General features: G+C 32.9%; 4 protein-coding genes across 6 annotated transcripts; 2 read left to right on the top strand and 2 right to left on the bottom strand.

Moving 5' to 3' along the window:
* The first annotated feature begins 781 nt into the window (after window positions 1-781).
* Window positions 782-2908, top strand: LOC17890707 (pentatricopeptide repeat-containing protein At2g13600). Its single transcript, XM_023786646.1, has one exon. The coding sequence runs from the start codon at window positions 836-838 to the stop codon at window positions 2906-2908; it is 2073 nt and encodes a 690-aa protein (XP_023642414.1). The 5' UTR covers window positions 782-835.
* A 53-nt stretch (window positions 2909-2961) lies between these two features.
* On the bottom strand, window positions 2962-5151 carry LOC17890569 (ABC transporter G family member 5). Its single transcript, XM_006300078.2, has one exon. It carries the CDS (start codon window positions 5045-5047, stop codon window positions 3098-3100), a length of 1950 nt encoding a protein of 649 aa, XP_006300140.1. The 5' UTR covers window positions 5048-5151; the 3' UTR covers window positions 2962-3097.
* A 1886-nt stretch (window positions 5152-7037) lies between these two features.
* On the top strand, window positions 7038-9721 carry LOC17892725 (cation/H(+) antiporter 15). Its single transcript, XM_006299448.1, has 2 exons — window positions 7038-7250; window positions 7463-9721. The coding sequence occupies exons 1-2, from the start codon at window positions 7038-7040 to the stop codon at window positions 9719-9721; spliced, it is 2472 nt and encodes an 823-aa protein (XP_006299510.1).
* A 9594-nt stretch (window positions 9722-19315) lies between these two features.
* Window positions 19316-23649, bottom strand: LOC17892286 (GDP-mannose transporter GONST1). Of its 3 annotated transcripts, XM_006298056.2 has the most exons (10): window positions 23361-23649; window positions 22979-23075; window positions 22206-22416; window positions 21923-22062; window positions 21356-21485; window positions 20893-20991; window positions 20239-20393; window positions 20038-20154; window positions 19775-19872; window positions 19316-19681 (listed from the first exon to the last, which is right to left on the bottom strand). In XM_006298056.2, the coding sequence occupies exons 3-10, from the start codon at window positions 22401-22403 to the stop codon at window positions 19629-19631; spliced, it is 990 nt and encodes a 329-aa protein (XP_006298118.1). In that variant the 5' UTR covers window positions 22404-22416; window positions 22979-23075; window positions 23361-23649; the 3' UTR covers window positions 19316-19628. The 3 variants fall into 3 exon arrangements, with proteins under 3 accessions (XP_006298118.1, XP_023642714.1, XP_023642715.1); XM_023786946.1 differs by lacking the exon at window positions 22979-23075; XM_023786947.1 differs by lacking the exons at window positions 21923-22062; window positions 22206-22416; window positions 22979-23075; window positions 23361-23649 and adding an exon at window positions 21730-21801.
* Window positions 23650-23916: the final 267 nt, after the last annotated feature.

Consider the following 23916-nt stretch of genomic DNA (forward strand, 5'->3'; position numbering starts at 1 on the left):
TAAGTCTATAAACTTCTCTGCATTAGCTGTGTGGTCTTAACAACTTCTAATAAGTTAAATTTTATTTTCTGGTTTATAGTTTTTGTGTATACAGTCACATAAATTTCTTTTTACTCTATCATATATTTAATAGTTCCTTCTACTCTTAATTTCATTAACATATTTAAAAACTTGAAGTATGATCTTGTCAAAATTTATTTTCATTTAAATTTAAATATTATAATTATTATTGATAATTTTTTTTCCATTTTTTAATTCCAATTGTTTAATTTAATATTTTTCTTATTTAATGAAATTTTATATTAAATATAAGTAACATTAATATATACTAAATATACTTAAAATTAGATGAAAAAGTGTTATTTTAATGGATACTTAGGTGGACATATATCATACATGGTATGGACTTGTTTTAAAATCGCTAGGCGCTAGTCGGGCAGTTAAAGTGGGCCAAGCGCCTAACCATAAATTCGGAAATTAAACAAAGATTAGTCAGAAACTAATTTGAAGGTTATTTATTAAATTAATCGGATTTAGGCGGGTATTTAACAGGAAGGAACTCTTTAATTACATATCTCTAGATTATAGTGTATTTAATATTTAAAGTATAGTTTTATAAATATGAAAGTTAAATATTTTATATTTTTGGTCCAGTTATCCCGGTTCGGTACGGTTAATAGTCGAGCAGTTTGGTCCGGTTATGTACGGTTGAGCATTATCTGATTCATAAGAAACCCGCGCCTTTTACTTGCGTCTCCACTCAAAATCCCACACACAAAGATGTTTAGAGAGAAACAAGATTCATGTTCAATGTTCTGCAAACGACGATAATGTAATGACAAGACAATTATTTCTCAAACTCGCTGCTGATCTCTCTTCTCTCACGGATTCTTCACCATTCGCAAAGCTTCTTGATTCATGCATCCGAACCAAGTTATCAGCAACTGATGTCCGTTGTGTCCATGCTTGTATTCTCAAATCCGGTTTCAAAAATGAAACCTTTATACAGAACCGTCTCATTGACGCTTATGGGAAATGTGGGTCGCTTGACGATGGTCGCCAAGTGTTCGACGAAATGCCTGAACGAAATGTTTACACTTGGAACTCTGTTTTGACGGCTTTGACCAAGTTAGGGTTTTTAGATGAAGCTGATTCTTTGTTCTGGTTAGTTCCTGAACGTGATCAGTGTACTTGGAATTCCATGGTTTCGGGTTTTGCTCAGCATGATAGATGTGAAGAGGCTTTGTGTTATTTTGGTATGATGCATAAGGAAGGGTTTGTGTTGAATGAATATAGTTTTGCTAGTGGTCTTAGCGCTTGTTCGGGTTTGAATGATATGAATAGGGGGGTACAGATACATTCTTTGATTGCAAAGTCGCCTTGTTTGTCAGATGTGTATATAGGTTCTGCTCTTGTTGATATGTATTCGAAATGTGGTGATGTTGATGATGCTCAGCGGGTTTTTGATGAGATGGGTGATAGAAATGTTGTTTCTTGGAATAGTTTGATTACATGCTACGAACAAAATGGTCCTGCGGTGGAAGCTCTTAAGGTTTTCCAAGTGATGTTGGAATCTTGGGTTGAGCCAGATGAGGTTACATTAGCAAGTGTGATTAGTGCATGTGCAAGCTTGTCGGCGATTAAGGTTGGTCAGGAAGTTCATGGCCGTGTTGTTAAAAACGATAAATTAAGGAATGACATAATTCTAACCAATGCGTTTGTGGATATGTATGCAAAGTGCAGCAAAATAAGTGAAGCTAGGTTCATATTTGATAGCATGCCTATCAGAAATGTAATTGCAGAAACTTCCATGATCAGTGGGTACGCTATGGCTGCAAGCACTAAGGCAGCTAGACTCATGTTTACCAAAATGGCGGAGAGGAATATTGTTTCATGGAATGCGCTAATTTCTGGCTATACGCAAAACGGGGAAAACGAAGAAGCACTAAGTCTCTTTTGTCTCTTAAAGAGGGAATCAGTATGCCCGACCCACTATACCTTTGCAAATATACTCAAGGCATGTGCAGATCTTGCAGAGTTACATCTAGGTATGCAGGCTCACGTCCATGTGTTGAAGCATGGGTTTAAGTTTCAATCTGGTGAAGAAGCTGATATATTTGTTGGCAATTCCTTGATAGATATGTATGTAAAATGTGGTTGTGTAGAAGATGGCTATCTTGTATTTAGGAAGATGATGGAAAGAGATTGTGTTTCCTGGAACGCGATGATAGTTGGATTTGCACAGAATGGTTATGGAAATGAGGCTCTTGAGTTGTTCAGAGAAATGCTTGATTCTGGAGAAAAACCAGATCACGTTACCATGATCGGTGTTCTCTCTGCTTGTGGACATGCTGGATTTGTTGAAGAAGGACGACACTACTTTTCTTCCATGACCAGAGATTTTGGTGTGGCTCCTCTTAGGGATCACTATACGTGCATGGTTGATTTACTTGGGCGAGCCGGATTTCTCGAAGAAGCAAAGAGCATGGTCGAGGAGATGCCTATGCAACCAGATTCTGTTATATGGGGTTCACTGCTTGCTGCTTGTAAAGTACATAGAAACATCACGATAGGTAAATACGTTGCAGAGAAGCTTCTAGAAGTGGAGGCGTCAAATTCAGGACCATATGTTCTTCTTTCTAACATGTACGCTGAGGTCGGAAAATGGGAGGATGTGATGAATGTACGAAAGTTAATGAAGAAAGAGGGTGTCACGAAGCAGCCAGGCTGTAGTTGGATAGATATACGAGGACATTCTCATGTTTTCATGGTTAAAGACAAAAGGCATCCTCGAAAAAAGCAGATACACTCACTTCTTGATATTCTAATAGCAGAGATGAGACAGGAACAAGATCATGCCGAAACAGGATTACTATCGTCTAGTCTTCTTTGGGACAATGCCATGTAAGTGCTTTTTGCTGGATTTGTTCTCTTTACTTGAAAAAACTTAAGGAAATAGAATCAATAGAAATTTCCCTTTGCATAAACAACACTTTCTTTAACATCTTTGGCTGCAGTACGAAGTAAATATTTAAACACATTAACAAACCTGTAACCCAATGTTTTTCAGAAAAGATATATAATGTTACCATATTTATTAAACAAGAGTGGTTTTAAAACTTCTTTGTGAACATCTACACCGCAGAATCACATAGGAAATGAACCTGTAGAGCAAGACAAAACATAGCATGATCACAACGTTTCTCCATCTATTTTCCTCTCCATACCTTTCTTCTTTTAGTAGATCCTCCTCTGTCATCAAGCATTTTCCAAACCCATACTCCAAACACTTGCTTGATTTGGAGAACTCGTTAATCAGAAATCCCTCGAACGGGTACTTGAACAAGGAGATGTAGTGCATGAAAATCCAGTAGCCAGGGATCTCATGGTTTGATATGAAGTAGCCGGAAAACAGAAAAAAGGAACCCATCACTCCAGAAATCACTGAGTTTCCAACAATGAAATTTGGAACCAGAGCACTAAAGCACACAACCACTGAGTTTGCTGTGTAGAGGATCAACCATATTAGAAGCAAAAAGTGCAGAAATGCCATGAAATTAGGGTTCAGTCCCACCAGCCAGTACACTGGGATGGAGAATAGAATAGCTAGGATGAGCAGAAATGGCAAGTAAACAAGTCCATTAGCGACAGCATATGAGGACACTCGGTAGCTTCCACTGGATGTTTCCTTCATCAGAATCTCTCTTTCTTGCAGAAATATAGGGAGTGCCTCTATTGTTGAAGTAAGCAGGAAGGTCAATATGAATGCAAAGAGCCCGACTCTTTCTCGTGCACCTTTTAAATCGTCTTTGAGATTATGAAAAATCAGACCTAGGACAATTCCTGAACCTAACATCTGAACAGTCCTGCAAGCGAAAAGCTCCTTGGTTCTGAAAATGTTCTTGGAGAACCTGTGGGTGAGTATCATAGTTTCTTCCAGTCTTGAATTTGCAAAATCTCTAGTGAACTCTGATGCTATATTCATTGTTCCTACATCAGCGACCCTTGTTTGTTGAAACAGCTGTTGTAGTGTAAATTTGCCACTTCTGCTCTCCCCTTGACTTTCTTCTGATCTCTTCTCTTGTAATGTTTTTTGTGATGTTAGGATTTGAGCTTCTCTTCTGGTTTCCTGTAGACGTTGCTGTTTTGTGATGGCTTCGATTGATTCAATGGCAAATTCAACGATGTTTTCATGGAGTGGAGGTTGCAAACCATTTGACTGTAAGTACACTCCAAGCTGATCCACCGAGCCCTGCTTTAAGGTCGAGCCATTGGCCAACAAAAGAACAGAATTGAACTGTTTGACTATCCGAAATCCCGGTTGATGGATAGTCAGAATTATGGTCCGACCTCGTGTTTCAGCCATGTGCTTGAGCATGTCTATGATCTGCAGAGCCGAAGTACTATCAAGACCAGAGGTCGGCTCATCAAGGATCAAAACTTTGGGGTCGTGAATAACTTCAACTCCTATGGAGACACGGCGTCTTTCTCCACCCGATATCCCTCTAACGTTATCATCTCCAACACGAGCAGTAGCTACAGCTTCAAGCCCAAGCTCATGAACCAACGACTTAACCCGTGATCTCAACTCATCAGCAGGGAACTTTAAACGCAGCTTAGCACTAAACAGAAGGGTTTCCTCCACCGTAAGCAAAGGAAACAGAGTATCCTTCTGAGTGACATAACCAGAGATTTTCTTGAAATTGGCTCTATCCACAGGTCTCTTGTTAACAAAAACAGACCCGGCTTGAGGGATGAGTCTAGCAGCTAGAATTTCAAGCAAAGAAGACTTCCCTGCACCACTTGGACCAACAATGGCAAGAATCTCCCAAGGTTTGGCTTTACAAGTCACTCCTTTAAGTACATGCTTGACTTTGTTGCCAGTTCCATCCTCTAGCTTCCACGACTCTTCCTCTATCTTAACCGTCTGGTCAGCTTCCGGCCGCGGTTTCTGAGTAAAGAACCCGAAAGGATCAACATTAATCTTCCTTTCAAAGATGTTATAATCGATACCTAAAGCTTCAATCTCACAACCTTCCTTCTCCATTTGATGAAGAAGCTTTGTTCTCTCTCTCTCTTTTTCTCTCTTTCTCTAATGCTATAGTAGCTTTAAGAAAAAAGACAAGTAATAGAACATTGATTATATATGTTGTCTTGTGTGGTTTATTATAATAAAACTTTGATTAGTATTATGGATTGGTCATTACATAATGGTTCAAAAGACAGCTCAACTTCTGTAAACTTGTATTGGATTTAAGTGTGAAGAGAGTTGAAAATGTTAAGTTTTGTCACGGGCCATTGTTTTCTTATAGCATATAGAGAAAGAGAGTGTGGTTTTTGGTTCACATGCCATTGTTCTTCTCGCTTCTCTGTAACTTTTCCAAGAAATGAAGAGTCACGTGTTCCTTTTGTACAAACATTATTTATTCATTTTTTACTTCCATATTTGTAAATCTTTATTATAAAACTTTGTGATTGACTTCACTCATTTTTGATTTTCATGAAAATGAATTTATATTTTTGTTAAAAAAGTTTGCCGACGTCTTCAAGGAAAGAAAATATTTATTTTCAGAATTCTTTTGTTTTTTGACAAGTTAAACATCCAAAATTGTAATGACAAATATATTTTGGGGTTGTAACAAAAACTTGACACCTCAAAAGAATAATTAGTGAATATACGTCTACCAAAATTGTAACAATACTATGATGGATATATATATGTGTGATCTTTCATTATTCGTAGTGCCATTGTCGTAAACAAAAAATATCGAGCAATACTTGGGTTTACCCATAGGGGTGAACCAACTTTGTTTATATTTAAAAAATAAATAAAAAATAAAACAAACTTTAACCATTCTTTTATAAATCCAAACAAAATTTAAACCATAACCACTATTTTGTCAACCTAAACCGAAATATAATTTTGTTTAATTACAAAATCTAAACCCTAACCACTATTTTGTCAACCCAAACCGAAATATAATTTTGTTTGATTACAAAATCTAAATCCTAACCACTAATTTTTTAACCCAAACCGAAATATAATTTCGTTTAGTTACAAAATCTAAACCCTAACCGCTAATTTGTCAATCCGAACCGAAATATAATTTTGTTTAATTACAAAATCTAAACCTTAACCACTATTTTATAAACCGTAACTAAACTATATTTCTTTAATAAAAATCCTATAGAATTGGTTTCCATAATTTGATTTGTTTTTTAATTTTAATTTTGATTTACTTTTGTAAATAAAAAATGACGTGGCATATTGTTGTATTTTGATTTGCTAATTAAGAGTGGGTGAACAAGAGTGGTTCACCCCTAAGAGTGAACCCAAGTATTTTTGTTTATAAACCGAAACTGAACTATATTTCCTTAATAAAAATTCTACAGAATTTGTTTCCATAATTTGATTTGTTTTTTAATTTTAATTTTGATTTACTTTTATAAATAAAAAATGACGTGGCATATTGTTGTATTTTGATTGGCTAATTAAGAGGGGGTGAACAACTCTTGTTCACCCATAGGAGTGAACCCAAGTATTTTTGATATTTGTTGCTTATATATGTTACATATGTGATCATATTTTTTTAATTTATCAGACTTTTAATGATTCTCTTATTCATTCCATAACTTTTTTAGAAAATAGGTGACTAAATTTTGTCCTTTTTCTTTCTATGAATGACTATAAACTCTACATTTTGTGTGGAAAAAAACTACAAAACACATTTTATAAAAGAGATTATATTTATTCATGCCATATACTCATGTTTAATTTACCATCAAGAATTTTATTTTTTAAAATGATGGTTAGCAAATCACCTGAAAATATTTTTTTCATTGTTTCTAATAAAAGAAAAGAAGACCAAAAATAGAATGATGAAGACTCGTTGAGCAAAGAGGATGACACGGAACACCACCAACTTTGAATCCATTTCCTTTCCTCTCATATGGCCTTAATGCGTATGTATGTATATTCCTCCAAATTAACACACAACAAACCTTTTCAATCTTCAAGTTTTTCTTAGGATCTCAAAATGGCTACAAGTGAAGAAAATGGTGCGGAGGCTTCTATAATATGTTATGCACCTAGCATGATCACCACCAATGGAGTTTGGCAAGGCGATAACCCTCTCGATTTCTCGCTACCGCTCTTCGTTCTTCAGCTTACCTTGGTTGTCGTCGTCACTCGTTTCTTCGTCTTTATCCTCAAGCCCTTTCGCCAACCTCGCGTTATCTCTGAGATCCTTGTGAGTAAAGACCACAAAGGCTCTTCTTATGTTAATAAAGAAGTTTTCGAACTCAAAACCAATTGACGATAAGTAGATTATAACAAATATTATTTAAAGGAAGATAAATGGATTAACACATATTCTTAATATTACTCTTTAAGTTTTTTTTAATAATTTCGAATGTGACATTGCTAACATTTTAAAACATATCTATTAATCTTAATGTTCAGGGTGGAATTGTGCTAGGGCCATCAGTGTTTGGGCGCTCACAAAAATTTGCACACACCATCTTCCCTCAAAGAAGTGTGATGGTACTTGAAACAATGGCTAATGTTGGTTTACTCTACTTCCTTTTCCTGGTGGGTGTAGAGATGGATATCATGGTGGTTCGCAAGACGGGAAAGCGAGCTTTAACTATCGCTATTGGTGGTATGGTCTTACCATTCCTCATTGGTGCTGCCTTTTCTTTCTCTATGCACCGATCAGAAGATCACTTGGGGCAAGGAACCTATATACTTTTCCTTGGTGTTGCACTCTCCGTTACTGCATTCCCGGTACTTGCGAGGATTCTCGCTGAGCTAAAGCTCATAAATACCGAGATTGGACGGATATCAATGTCTGCAGCCTTGGTTAATGACATGTTTGCTTGGATTCTTCTTGCCTTAGCCATTGCATTGGCTGAGAGTGACAAAACTTCATTTGCTTCCCTTTGGGTCATGATCTCTAGTGCAGGTTTCATCGCCATTTGCGTCTTTGTTGTTAGACCAGGCATCACTTGGATCATACGAAAAACCCCTGAAGGAGAGAACTTTAGTGAGTTCTATATATGCCTCATCTTGACAGGAGTTATGATCTCTGGTTTTATTACTGATGCAATTGGAACACATTCAGTCTTTGGAGCCTTTGTCTTCGGCCTTGTGATTCCCAATGGGCCTCTTGGTCTAACCCTCATTGAGAAACTTGAAGATTTTGTTTCTGGCCTTCTTTTACCTCTTTTCTTTGCTATAAGTGGTCTCAAGACTAATATAGCTTCCATCCAAGGTCCTGCCACTTGGGCCACTCTTTTCTTTGTTATCTTTCTAGCTTGTGCTGGAAAAGTCATCGGTACGGTTATCGTTGCGTTTTTCCATGGAATGCCAGTTCGTGAAGGGATCACTCTTGGCCTACTCTTGAACACCAAAGGTCTTGTTGAAATGATTGTGCTCAATGTTGGAAAAGACCAAAAGGTTTTGGATGATGAGACATTTGCAACCATGGTACTAGTGGCCTTGGTTATGACTGGAGTCATCACTCCTATTGTAACTGTCCTTTATAGGCCAGTGAAGAAATCTGTTTCATACAAAAGACGAACAGTCCAACAGACGAAGCCAGACAGCGAGTTTCGAGTATTGGTTTGCGTCCACACACCGCGTAATGTTCCTACTATAATCAACCTTCTTGAAGCTTCACATCCTACAAAGAGATCTCCTATATGCATCTACGTTCTCCACCTTGTTGAGCTCACGGGACGAGCATCCGCAATGCTAATTGTCCATAACACTCGTAAATCAGGACGACCGGCACTTAACAGAACACAAGCTCAATCAGATCACATCATCAACGCCTTCGAAAACTACGAACAACATGCTGCCTTTGTTGCTGTTCAACCTTTAACAGCTATTTCCCCTTACTCAACAATGCATGAAGATGTTTGTAGCTTAGCAGAAGACAAACGTGTCTCCTTCATAATCATACCATTTCACAAACAACAAACAGTTGATGGAGGGATGGAAGCTACCAACCCGGCCTACCGTTTAGTCAACCAAAACTTACTCGAAAACTCGCCTTGTTCCGTTGGAATACTCGTAGACAGAGGACTCAATGGAGCCACAAGACTTAACACAAACACTGTCTCACTCCAAGTTGCTGTTCTGTTTTTCGGCGGTCCAGACGACAGAGAAGCCTTAGCCTATGCATGGAGAATGGCTCAACATCCAGGGATCTCTTTAACCGTTTTACGTTTCATCCATGACCAAGATGAACTAGAAACAGCTTCAATGCGCGCGACCAATGACACTGACCTAAAGATACCAAAGATGAACATGGACCATAAAAAGCAAAGACAGTTTGATGATGAGTACATCAATGCATTCAGGACATCAAATGCAGATTTTGAATCAGTTGTATATATAGAAAAACTAGTGGCCAATGGTGAAGAGACCGTTGCAGCAGTGAGATCAATGGACAGTTCTCATGATCTGTTTATAGTTGGAAGAGGAGAAGGTATGTCATCTCCTCTCTTAGCTGGTTTAACTGATTGGAGTGAGTGTCCTGAGCTTGGTGCCATTGGAGATTTGCTTGCTTCATCAGACTTTGCAGCCACTGTGTCAGTTCTTGTGGTTCAACAGTATGTTGGGTCATGGACACAAGAAGATGACATGGATTTGCCTGAGAGTCCTATAAACTCACATGAAACAAAGTCCACTTATGTTTTAGAGAACCCACGTTGATTAATTAGCCAAATATTCAGATCTTGTGTAACTATATAACTATGTCTTTCTTTATAAATGTAATTTAGAAATCTATAAGTTGGTTTAATTAACACGTCCAAGTTTGGGTGTTTAATTACCAAAAACTGGTTAATTTTCACGTTAATTTGTTTTAGATGTTTTGCATGTAATTGTATGTCCATGTGACATTCAAAACTACATTGTTGTTGTTACTTGTTAGAAGTTTAGATGAGTTTATTGTGTTTTTTAATAAACATTTTTCCAAAATATGCAACTCTTCAATTATTTTGTGTTGTCTTTAAACATTTGTATTAGAGAACAGAAGTTAGGGTCACGGCCAGGCATGTCAAATTTGGGGCCACAAACCAAAAAAAAAAAAATTGGATGGATTTTATAGATAACACTAAGAATATTAAGACTAAATATTAAAACTTTAGGAAACTCAAGCCTGTTTTTGCAATAACAAATAGATAGAAGTTAAAAATTTATACAAAATTTAAAGATTTTAAAAAGAACGGGGACTATGTATACAACATTTTTTTAAATGGGGCATATTTTTTTAAACAAAAATAAATTAATAATTGGGGACCAATACATATGTGTCTTGGGCATGTGTAGACGGCCGGGCCTGGTTAGGGTAGACATTGTGCTTGGTGGTACAGTACTACATTTCGACATTTCACATTTTTGAAAGTTTGCAATAATATGCAATATGGCTCTTCTTAGTTAAGTATTTCACTATTTCTTATCCAAAAGAATTTATGAAAAAAAAAAAAAAAATCTTTATTAACATTTTGCAGCACTTTTTGAAATAATTCTTGGACTTTGAAACTATTTACAAAGAATGCCACTAAAATTTATAATTTAGTAAAAATTTGAAAAACTAATACTCCCTCTGTTTCATTATAAGTGATGTTTTAGCCAATTTTTTTTGTTTCAGTATAATTGATGTTTCAATTTCCTATGCAAAAATTTAACGTATTTAATATTTTTTGACCAATTATATTTTACATCATATTTTCTTATTGGTTGAACTCAAAGTAATTAATGATGTTTTTATGGAAAATGGGTAAGTTATATGTTTTATTATTTAGTGTGTCAAAACCTTAAACATCACTTATAATGAAACAGAGGGAGTATTAATCATTTTTAAAAGAATTCATAAATTCTCTCCCTAAAACACCATTTCTTATTCCCACCTTTTCTCAAATATTTCTCCAAAATCTTCATATGATCTTATTTGTTTTTTAATTTATTTTATTACATAAAACATATGTATAATAAAAATATTTTTTTTGCATATACTGCAATTTGAATTTTTTAAATTGACGTCTATTACAATTTTTTATAGCATATGTACAACATCCTGAATGGAGTAGAACTTTTTTGATAATGGTTCACAATCTTTATAAATAAGATTAACCTTCCTACTACGAATGCGGGGACTATAAATATGGGTATAATTTATTGGGGATTATATGATGGGGCGGGTTGTAAGACGAGAATGGTTGTTAACTACATATAAAGTTTAAAATATTTAAAATATTTTAAAACTTTTTTAAATTTTAAGTGTTATTAATATTTTAACTCTACCCCAAGTTTATACTAAAATATTATTGACTTTGCCATTTTTTTAAACATGGATTTATTTTTTGGGTGATTATATGACAAAATGTACCGTGGGATTATACTTACAGCATGTCCACTTACAATTTGTATTTTTAAAATTTGTTTTACATCAATATCAAATTATAAACACATTGAATTGTTTTAATATTGTTTGTTTTATAACCAAATTAAAAATATTATAAGCAGACAATTATTTCCTAAATATACTCATAATAATTGATATTTATGTCCCATAAATATAAGGGAAAATTGGAAATAAAGGATAAATAATTAAATTATTGTCCATCTATGCATCTATATTAACATTTTTGAAGTACCTTTTGGAAAATAACCTTTTTTTTTATCAACATAATAAATCCTTGCCATTTAAATAAATAACAAACTTTTAAGATAAAATTTGTAATTAAATTACACCAGAATCGCAAAATTAGAAACTAATATTTATTACATTTAACAAAATTTCCTAAAATGTCTCCCTAATAAATTGAATATCTCTCCAATATCTTTATATGATCTTATTTGTTTTAAAATTTAAATCATTACATATATGTATAATGTCCCACATCGGGTACAAAATTTTAGACAATGAATCAGAACCATTATAAATATGACTAATATGTAACTTAAAAAACCAAAACCTTGAATGAAAGATTACAAAAAAAAAATTACTAAATTTTAGGGAATCCAAAATTTTAAAATCTTGATTGGATAAAAATGAGTTTTTTGGAAAACTAAAACCAAAATCTCTCTCAAAATCTATAAACCATTCAAGGTTTATATTTTACATAAATATGATTTAACGGGTTTGAGTTTTATGTTTTTCTTACGGGTTATCTTACAGGTTAACATAACAAAAAAAAATAACAAATATAACTTAAACATAATTTTTTTAGTCCCGCCAGTTACAGAACAATATCCCGCGAGTTAAGTAATAAAAATAACAATCAAAAATACAATTACACAATCTTAAACACTAAAAAGGTAATAAAATTAACAAATATAACTTAAATATATATATTTTTTAGTCAAAACAATCGTCCCGCGGTGTACCGCGGGTTAAAACCTAGTTCTATATTAATGTTTGTTCATTTATGCTTTAATATAATTAAAATCCCATTATACCCTCATATTTTAAAATCTTGCAAAACTATTTAAATTTTCGTAGGGCATATATTTCTTAAAAAAATCTTGCAAAACATCAACAATCAAGATTAATAATTGTATTCCATTGGAAGAAATAAAAAATTGTATTTCATTAGAAGATACAATAAGCATTTTCTAAGAAGTAATTTACTAATTTGACATGATATATGACAGTAGTTAAAAATATATATATTAACATTTTTGCAGCACTATTTGAAATAAATCCTGGACTTTGAACTTATTTACAAGGAAAAAAGATACCTAAATACACCAACTATGAAACAAGGAAAAGTTCGGATGTATGGTCATGCATTGTAGCATATTGCGTGTAGGTAGGTATCTTTTGTCCTATTTACAGTGTCCTGCCACTGCATTTATTATATTAAACTTTTCTATCAACAACTTAACAAATAACAAAACAGATACGACACCAAGCTTTGACTATTTAATTCTAAAATCGTTTTGGTAAATTCTATTCTCCGTGAATCTCTCTATGCACATTATTCAAAAATAAAAACTGTTAATATATTTATTATACATTGTATAATCCTAAAAATATCTGCATATTATGCTAATAATCTATATTAACATTTTAAAATTTATTTTATTACATAAAACATAGTATAATAAAAAACAGTTTTTTGCATATATTGCAATTTGAAAATTTTAAAATGGACATATATTAAAAATTGTTTTAGCATATGTATAACATCCCATATCAAATTTTTTTTTATAATGGTTCAAAATCATTATAAATAAGATTATAACATTCCAACTACGACTAACGGGACTATAAACATGGGTTTAATTTTTTGGGAAATGTATGTGGGATGGGTTGTAAGACGGGAATGATTGGTAACTACATATAAACAGAATCTTTATAAATAAGATTAAAACATTCAAATTACGAATAACGGGACTATAAACATGGTTTTAATTTTTTGGGAAATATATGACGAGATGGGTTGTAAGACGGTATGATTGTTAACTACATGTAAAGTTTAAAATATTTAAAATATTTTAAAAGTTTCAGTGTTAGTAATATTTTAGCTCTACACCAAGTTTATACTAAAATATTATTGACTTTGCTATTTTTTAAAAGATGGATTTGTTGTTTTGGCGATTATATGATACTACGGGGTATAACACGGGAAATGTTGTAATATGCTTCCAACATATTATATGACGGAACGGGTTTAAGTTGATATTATTTAAAAAAATATATATTATTAATCTCACAGTTGAATACGTGTCATTTTAACCGCGGGTTGAAATCTAGTTAGTATTAAACTTGAACAAAAGAAACGAAGAAGTAAAAACAAGTATAAACTAATATTAGTAAGTCAAGTAAAGTAGTAGAAGTAGCTTTGAGTGGATTATTGATTCTTCGGTGGCTTTAGTTTATGTTGTGAGTGCTTATTGTTGGATAATTTATAAAACTAAATGTGTGATGGCTTGCTCCAATTCGACTGACTCGTTTTCGTTATGAACCAACGTTTTGCTACAATACAAATTTTCTATTTTAATATATGAATTTATGGTGAAGTGAAGTTAGTGTAGTGGTAAATGTTAAATCCATGGACATACACCATTATACAAGGATCGAGATAGACACCATCATACAAGGATCGAGTCCTGGAGCCTATATATTTATAGGGATTAGGTTAATGGGTTGGCCAGTTGTGGCCTAAATGTTGACAAAATAAAAAAAAATACATGAATTTATGTCTTTTGCTTTGTTGCTTCGATTGGACTACTTGTGCAATGTGAATCTATATTATTAAAGCTGAAGTACCCATTAAATTTACACTAAAGTTTTTAATTGAAATAAAATACACTTAATCGGATATATCATTTTCGGATCTTTGGGTATGGATAACGATCAGATATTTCTCTAGCAGATTATATCATTTTCATATTTAGTTTTGATTCTCCTAAAATATCTCTACCTAATTTAATAATTATTTTAATAATATATTTAAAATAATTATTATTCTCCTTTCTCATTCTTATGATCCTGTTTATATTTTATTTATTTTATTACATTAAAAATATGAATAAATAAAAAATAGAATTTTTCCGCATATGTTGAAATTGATTTTTTTAAACGGACATATATATATCTCAATCGATAAAACAAAAAAGGATGTAAAACGTCCCAAATCGGCTATAAAATTTTAGAAACTGGTTCATAATCATTATAAATAGGACTGATATACTTCAACCTATGAATAAACAGGAAACTTGATTTCTCAAGCGTCCAAAATTTTAAATTTTTATTTGGTTTAATTCAGTTCTTTAGTTGAGCAAATTAAAAGTTTCAAAAAGTTTCAAAATATTATAATATTTAAATTTTTAAAATTTTTAAAGTATTATGAATATTGAAACTTTAGAGTATTTAGATTTAAATATTTTAGGTGAAACATCAAATATTAGTCTACTAAATTTTTCTAAAGATATTTGTTTTAAAAAAAATGTATTCAATTACACAATAACATACAATCAAATTATACATGTCAAAATTCAAAAACATATATGTAATGTTCTTGAACTCAAATAGGATTTTAAACCGGATTACCTACCGGGTCATCGGGTCACTAGGCTAACCGGGTTCGTCAATAGATTAAAAGCTTTTATTTATTTTTATATAGATTATGCGGTTTTATAAATAGAAAAATAAAAAATAACCATATCATGTTAAACAAAATATGTAGTCTAACAATAATAATAAATTGCTTAATTTTTAAAATTCAAATAAAACCAAAAGAACACTAATAATACATCAATTTTATGGTAACCAATTTTAATCGTATGTATTATCGTTTGAGAAAGAATACAAATATTATTACTTCTAAGATCTGGCTGGGCCAATTGGTTCATATGGTCGTGGGTTAGCGACAATTTTTATTGTTTTTTTAGTTATGAGATTATCGGTTATTTCCATTAATCCGAAAACGGAAAAATATCCAGTATCCGAGTCGTAGATTAACCTGTCAAACCGACTAGTTAGTTCAGAAATAAAAACATATGATTTATCAAAAAATTACAATATGAGAAATAGACACAATCTAATATATATATATATATATATATATATATATATATAATTATAATTTATATATTAACTTTTTGAACCGATTGAACCGATGTCATTCGCGCAGTAGCACGGGTTATCCTCTAGTTTTAAAAGAAAGCTTTAAAATAGTTGATTTGGTAATCTGATTGATGCCTTAGTTTTGTGTTTGTCATGTGTATCATTAGTTTTCATTTCCTTTTTATTAAAGAAATTCTAAATTAGGTAAAACATATTTTTATATATATAATATAGGAAAAAACGTTAGAATATGCATTCTAATAAGTTTAGAACATGAATAAATGCTAGAAAATATACTCTATTATTTTTAGAACAAAGAGACAACTATGGAATATGTATTCTCAATTGGTAACAGCTTGTCCGGTGGGAAAGTTGTTAAAAGGTGAGATATTGGGTTCGAGTAACGCCAAGTGTACCAATAACCTACATGTGGCCAAAGAGGAGTTGTTGGCTATATTGGACCCACATAAAGGAGGTTAGGGTGGATGCGCTGCATCGCTTGTGGCGGGGTCCCACGGGATGAGTTGTTATAAGCATCTTTAAACTTTTAAAACATTTCAAAATAATATAATTAAAAGTTTCAAATATTATAATATACAGAAAATTATAAGAGGTTCAAATACATAAAATTTAAAGAATATTTAAATATTATAACTTTTTTTTGGAGAGAGAGATAATTTTGCAACGGGTCAAAACATGATACATGATCACGTAAGTTTAACGAATATTTAAATATTCACTTGCTCGGTAAATTTTTTTATTTCTTAAAAAAATAGTCTATTCATTTTAAACTTCAAATTTAATTTTGGGAAGTTTGTTATGATTTAGAAGTGGTATGGAAAAAATTTTAAGTTCAAGCCTCAAATTTGAAATATCTAACGCCAATCCAAATGATCTAACCTCAAATTTGAAATATCTAACCCCAATCCAAAAATATTTAACATTCATTTTTTACTTGAAAAACAATCCAACTTTCATCAAAAATTTCACAAAATTAATCCAGAAAACAATATTATAGTATGTGCATGTTTAAATCCAAAAATATTTGCAGGTACTAATAAACATTTTAATTTTTTTATTCATATTTTCCTTCAAATCTAAATAAAATCTAGTATTTCTGGGAAACTGCATTTGAAATTAAGTAGATCAAGAAAGGTATGTATCATTTTATCAACAAAATAAAAATAAAAATAAAAAAGAAATTCTCTGGAGATTAAATGACTAAATCGAGAATTTGAGGAAAGACATTAAGAAATACTTGCATACGTATTAAAAAACTTGAGAAATTCTTGTGCATTAAAAATTCTCTTGAAAACTCTATTGAGTTTGTAATGATGAAGCTTTTTTCCTAAGAAACGATCGAATCAAAGCTATTTCATAAGTTAAAAGTAAAAAAGGGGAAGTCAACTTGAGTCTCAATTATTTTTATCCATCTCTTAACCACTTAAAATCCAAGAGGTTGAAAATCAAAGCTGCAAATTGCAGTTCTCTTGATTCAAGTTTATTATTTGATAATTGATATTAATAAAGCTTCAAACTAAAATTAAGAATTTGCATTCTAATTATTTTTGAATTTTATTTATTAAACTATTTTATGTCAATTAACTTTATGAAAGAGAGACACGCATCTATTTTACTAAATTAATTTTCAAACAAAATCATTATGATTAATTTGAATTATATTTATATTAAATAAAGAAAAAAACTATAAGTAGTCCCACGGTGTAGCGCGGGTTTGATTTAGTTAACTAATAATGATGACAGAAAAATAAAAATGTTTCTTGTTGTCTGTTTCTTTTAGTTATAATTTTGATGTGCGTAATTTGATTTTTCCATTAGAATAATGGTTTGTAATGTTAAGAACACATACACAAGAAATTTAGGTGATTATTAATGTTTATAATAATAACTAGAAGAAAATTTAAGTTATTATTAAAAGTTATAAAAAAAAATCTTGCGTACAAAATATTAACAAACAAAAATAATAACAATTCTAACTTGGGATATTTTTACTAATAACTTAACTACTTATATATCACTAAACCATAAAAAAAACATTATGAAGAAAAGGGCTGAATTTTATTTATAATATGGAGGGCCACAAACTAATGTTTCATGAGCCTGGCCCATGGGCAGGCTCTAATTCTGCAACCAATAACGCAAAATATCCACCTCTTTAAATTCTGAAAAGCAATCGGGTCTTCTGCCTTGCGCTGCAAGTTTGAGGTTTCTTCTCCATATAATCCCCAAATATATTAGAACTCCAGCAAGTATGTGACAACAAATTCAGGGTAAGTCTTTTAGATATTAGTGAACATGCTAGCTAACTTGTTGATTTAGATGTTTCTGGTTAGGTTAAGACGGTGATTCTTGATATTTTTTACTTTTTTCAGACTGTTGTGGTTTTAGTCGGCAACGATGTGGAAGTTCACTTACGTGTTGATTGGTTCTCCCGCTCTACACCTGTCTAGCGGTTGCTAGCGGGCGATTGCGTTTGTTAGCGTTTGGTACCAATCATACAAAACGCTCTACACCGTTTGAAATCGCTTGAAATCGCTGGATTTCAAAAGCTCCTCTCCGCAAGCGTTTGCGGTTGTCGGCGTTTGCGATTGATTTAAAAAAGGTAAGAAACTGAAAAAAGAAAATCTGCAAAACAAAATATATATTATCGAATCTTACATATTTTCACATTAATTCTCAAATAATAATTATTCTCTAAATTTAATTTTCCAATATTATCAAATCTTATAAAATTTATTTATTTAACATTTGAATAATTATTTACTATATATACTTAGTAATAATAATGGTATGTAATTTTTAATCATATTTAAAATGTTTATACTTTTACTTCAATAAATTTTATTATAAAAAATCTATTTTAAATAATTATTCAGTAATTTATTTATTGTTTTTAGCTATTAATCATATTCATTTTTTCAATATATTTTATCATAATAATATAGTATTAGTATATTTATACATTTTTATAATTATATTTATATTTAATTTTGTAATTTTTGATGTAACTGCCATTGCAGCCGCTGGTTAACCAGTAATAAAACTCCCGCAAATGCACCCATTTTTAAAAGCTAAATCAGTCGTTTAAAACGCTTAATAACGCTTGAAACTGCAACCGCTCGCTTCCGCAAACTCCCGCAACCGCAACCGCAACCGCAACCGCTGCGTTTAAACCAGTCAGGCCCTTAGTTGCAATGCGGACTAGGAATCACAATTTCCCCTGTTTCTGGGTGTTCATTGTGGTCTTTACGAGTCATGTTTGAAGATGCTTATGAATCGATGCTTAGCCATCGTGTTTGATCTTGATGAAACTTTGGTTTTTGCAAAATCTACGACCTTGTTTACAAAACAAATTAAGAATCTTGAAGCAAGCATTCTAAAGGAGACTAATCCAACCAAGAAACTGGCATTGACAAAGGTTTTCTTTTTCTTACAAGTCTGGTTCATGGAAGTAAAAGCAAAACCAGACTTTTTTTTTTTTAGCTTAGAATACAATCAGATACCTTAAGAGCTCTGCAAAATTTTCCTCATCATCTAACTTGTTGAGAAACAAAATGCTATCTTGATCCGAGATCAATGAGAGTATGAAGGAAAGTACAATTAAACATTTCTCTATCATATTAAAGTTTCAACATGTTTCCATGGCTACTCAATCCAGTTACCTGAAGAGAGTACTTACAAGTAAAGCCAACTCTACAACTCGAATCTGAAGAGATCACCAATCAAAGAGCCATAATATTTCCTAGATATTTGCAGAAATGTAACTGCAAATGATGATACAGAGACTTTGGTGATGTTAGAACACATACAAAAGTAAAAAAAAAATCTTTTAGCACTCAAGAATCGATACATTCATCAATATTTTACTAATTGTCTTCTACAAACAGAGTGACGAATGCTTTTAGTAGTTACAAAAAACACATGCAGTATTGTAAATATAATCATTGCTCTGCTTTAGTCATCTTTTGCCATGTCCTATACTGATTGATGTAGGAAAATGTGTTGGAGTTGTGAAGGGTATTAGGACTTCTCCCTCATTTTGGCTCTGGCAAATACAACTCCAGCGACTAGACCTGTAATTCAGGCACCTCAGGTTAATGCACAAAACAAATGATATGTGTTTCTTCAAGATGTTGGACAAGGGAACTGATCAAGAGATCGCTTACCAAAGAGTATACTTGCTGAGTTCTGTAAACTGGTTGGTACATTGAAAAGAACAATCCCCGCAATGGATAAAGGTATCTTGTTTAGCGATCCCACCAGGCTGAATTTTGAATAAAATGAAAAATGTATGTTTAGAAGGAATAAACCACCAATAATGCAAGTATGGAAAAGGGATATATGGAAAAGACTGGGCAGAGCAACACTCTCCAAAGTATAGTTTTGAAATAGCATGTTTTTCTATCACTGTCTCTCCCTAATTCGCTACCTGTATGTTGTTGCTCCAGTTTGATGAAGAAACCACATTGAAGTGAAACTAATGGCCAGTCCTAGAAGTCCACTAAGTGTCATGACCATCCAGAAACCTGGCAATCGCAGAAGAGGCCTGCACAAATATAATACGACAACCATTTTGCTTTCAGATGACACTAACCATTTTCCATTGACAGGAAAAAAGGACAGAACTCACGTTTGATACAGATAATCCATCTCGTTGAAAGAAAAAGAAAGCAGAAGCCCCAGTGGTAATGAAAGTGTGTTATTAAGCAAGACCATGGAGAACTCGTTTAAGTTTCCCGATTGAGTAACCTGCTTAGCTGTATCCATGGTCTTTCTCAAAGTTAGCTGCAAAACAATAATATAGAAGCTATTCAAAAGTAGTAGCAGAATTTTCCATGGCCTTGGTTTTTATGGACATGCAATAATGGAACCAAACACGTTCGTTTCTAAATCACGAAATGGTATGAAAACCTTGTGTGAAGTTGATGATGTGAATTCATAATCTTTCCCCAAAATCTTATCTCTACCATGATATTCCTACTTTTTCAGTGAGTTAAAGTACTCAGCTCACTGATGACAATTGATTGCAGTCTATTATATTTTCTAAGGTACCAGAATCTCAGAATCTCAACAGTATCTATAAACTCAAAATCAAGCCAGTAACGTGCTAGTATAGTGAAGAAGAACCATTTCGTTTATTGACTTAGTCTTAAACAAACAACATATAATGCTTGACATGTAAGCATGGTTATTAAGTGCTATCTTTCTCATATTTGTGTTTATTGCTTCAAAAGACTCCAACATTTTGAGAAAAGAAACCAAAACTGATCAAATGATTACTCACAGAGTATGATGCAGTTAAGAAGCAATTAGCAATCTGCCAAGCATAGCCAACAGCATTGAATGATAGGTCTGTTATCCCTCCAGAAACTGCAGAAATTATCTGCAAATGAGGGCCGAAAGAAGCGCAGGCAAACAAAATTTTAGCTCCTACTTATTCAAGATCTATACTATAAGAAATACAAAATACATAATAATAATGAGTAGCCGTGACAAAAAAACATGATCACATTTCCTTGGTAGACTAATTTTGGAAGCAGTAAAAGAAACATATATCTCCAACAGTTTGAAAGGTTAGGCTATGCCACATCACTGAAGGCTTCTAGGAGGATTGTAACTGTGCAAGCACACAAAAACTCTAGTTTATATGCTTTTTATACGTATCTTGGAATAGGGTCCGTGGGAATAGTTCTCTCAGGTAAAAGTACGGAATCACTTTGAACTACTTTTAAAGCGTACCAACATACCATTAAGAAGAGAGCAGCCCACACTCTGTTGTCATGTTGCTTGTTGAATAGATACATCTCACCAACAGCAGTTATCACATTAGTGACATTCTTCAGGACAGTGACCATTGCTACATTGATGTACTTCAAACTGTCAAAGAAAAATGCATTTGAAATTGATAATCAAGTTCATTCTGTGCTTCAAATGTCGTCTGCATACTCATATAAGATACAGATATAAATCATCCATACTGTGGGGTAAATCAAGAATGTCTCAGTTTAGAATGGAAAAACTATATGTTCCAGCTCAGTGTCTACAGGTTATGCAATCCTCCATCTACTGTAAAGTTTAACTATAGAGCTCAAATAAATGAAGTACAGTTTTGTATAACTACCTCTAGTACTCCAAAAAGCAGTGGCTCTCCTACCAACTTTACTAACTTAGCAATCTTCCAATGGGCTTAAGGATAAGAAACCAGAAAGAGAAGGCAGATAGTATACATCTCAGAGTCTTTCCAGTTTCCCATATTTTGCATGAATATGAAATCTATAAACCAATAGAAACAAAGGTGTAGAACATATTCTTACCTAAACATACTCGTAATAAGCATGCCAACAAATATCACATTCACTGGAAACCAGACCTTCATTAACTTCAAGGTCAGGGGTTCTGTAGTTATTAGACCCATTAAGTTCAAAACCACCACAATGATCACGGAGACGAAGTTCTGCAATATTCAACACAAAGGGGTAAGAATATGAAACAAAAACATCTTTACAAAACAAATTGCTGACAAATTTTCAATAGTTATATCACTACAAAATGTGATGCCACGGTTTTTGTTGAGCTAGGGAAATCGAACGAGCGTACCTGGTATAACATTAAAAATATCCCAGCATTGAAGTTGTAGCTGGAAAGGACAAACTTGTTCACAAGAATCATGCTGCATGATGAAATGCAATAAGCTAAACCCGATAACAAAGCCCGATTATGTATCTTTCTTTGCAATGGTTTATCTCCGGATTTTCCTGTCTTCCCATCTTCTAAATCAACGACATCGTGTTTCATTGCAAGCTAGGACCTACCAGAGAGAATAATAACTATCAAGCATATAACCATGTGAACTTTAAGATTTAAAGCTAACTGAGTAGAAAGCTTGCAATATGAGACAGGAGAAATAGGAAATATAGAATCACTCGGACTTCAGTAATAGTCATCATCACATCACAAGATTAATTTCCGCTAGCTTTTACCACATCAATAATTCAATGAAAAATGGTGGTCGTTGTTCTAGTTCAATAACCAATAAGATAGATCCACCATTGTTAACAATACACAGAATTCAGCACAAAGCGTAACATTTTTTCATTAACCAATATCAAGACAACTTTACTGGGAAAAGACTCATATGTTTACTTTAAACCAATTCAGTTCCAGTTCGAAAGGCAAGCAGCTAAAAGGTGGCAGCTTGATCTAAAATAATCGAAAACATAACCAAATCATATCCAATTCGCATCTACATAGACAACACAAAGAATGAAAAATGATTTAAAGTTCTTATGGAGAAATAAACGCAGTGTTGGGACTTGAGATTCTAAAGGAACTTGGAAGACTAATTAAGAAGCCATTTTCATGAAACTTACAGCTCAAATCTCCAGTGGGTTGAAACTAGAAGTAACAAAACTCCAAATCAACGAGATGTCCCAAGGAAACCAAGAGATACCCCAAATGAATAGAACCCTAGAGTAAAGAAGACAGTAAGTATCATCAGCTCCAAACTTGCAGATCAAAAGAGGTCAAAACAAGTCACAGAATCAACAAAGACTACTCTTTTAAGCAAGTTTCGAATTTTGTGAAAGATAAGATGCAAATGGAAGAAGTCGCTGACATAGAACTTGGAGCAGGTCAAAGTTAAGAAACTTTAGAATAATAAACCCACCCAAGTTAAGAGTAAGCTTCACAAGCACAAAGATCAAATCTTTCGAAATACCCAGAAGATTCAGTAGCAGCAAGTAGAGAAATTACCTCCAAGTAGAGAGATTCAGCTTCGGATCAGAAGTAACCAAAGACGAGATCTGATTGAACCCAAGTCACCGGAATAAGAAAACACAAATCAGAAGAAGAAGAAGAAGAAGAAGAAGATGATGATGATGAAACTTGCTCACAGATGGTGATGTCGCCACTGTGAAGATGTTTGAAGAAACAATACGGAAGAAATTAAAGAAACTGGGAAACTGAAAAGACGAGGGAGAGAGAAGGCATTGACCCAAGAAGAAATTAAAAAACAAAAAAAAACAAAAAAAATCCTAAAAATTATGGATTCAGAGTTCAGAGTGACTTCAGACCAATTTCGTTTATTTAAGGGTTATTTAAAAAGTTGTAAAAGTTAGAGGAAATTCCATTATTGGATCAAATATATATTCTCAGTGGGAATTTCAAAATTGACAAACTCCTCAACTATTTTTATTTTTTATACATTACTACTCATTTCACACATGCCTATAAAAATTATGGATTAATTACCACAAAAAATAATATGGATTTATTTTATGGGGGAATTTCAAAAATATCTTTTTCCAAT

The sequence above is a fragment of the Capsella rubella genome, unplaced genomic scaffold (genome assembly GCF_000375325.1).
Source record: "Capsella rubella cultivar Monte Gargano unplaced genomic scaffold, Caprub1_0 scaffold_3, whole genome shotgun sequence".
Classification (NCBI taxonomy): Eukaryota; Viridiplantae; Streptophyta; class Magnoliopsida; order Brassicales; family Brassicaceae; genus Capsella; species Capsella rubella.

Excerpts from the sequence above, each read along its gene's own strand:
- LOC17890569 (XM_006300078.2), bottom strand. The coding sequence starts at position 5,047 with ATGGAGAAGGAAGGTTGTGAGATTGAAGCTTTAGGTATCGATTATAAC.
- LOC17892725 (XM_006299448.1), top strand. The coding sequence starts at position 7,038 with ATGGCTACAAGTGAAGAAAATGGTGCGGAGGCTTCTATAATATGTTAT. Across the intron at positions 7,251-7,462 it reads GCGTTATCTCTGAGATCCTT|GGTGGAATTGTGCTAGGGCC; the intron begins GTGAGTAAAGAC and ends CTTAATGTTCAG.
- LOC17892286 (XM_023786946.1), bottom strand. The coding sequence starts at position 22,403 with ATGAAACACGATGTCGTTGATTTAGAAGATGGGAAGACAGGAAAATCC. Across the intron at positions 20,394-20,892 it reads TCTTAACTGCATCATACTCT|CTAACTTTGAGAAAGACCAT; the intron begins GTGAGTAATCAT and ends ATTGTTTTGCAG. Across the intron at positions 19,873-20,037 it reads ACTGGAGCAACAACATACAG|CCTGGTGGGATCGCTAAACA; the intron begins GTAGCGAATTAG and ends TTCAAAATTCAG.
- LOC17890707 (XM_023786646.1), top strand. The coding sequence starts at position 836 with ATGACAAGACAATTATTTCTCAAACTCGCTGCTGATCTCTCTTCTCTC.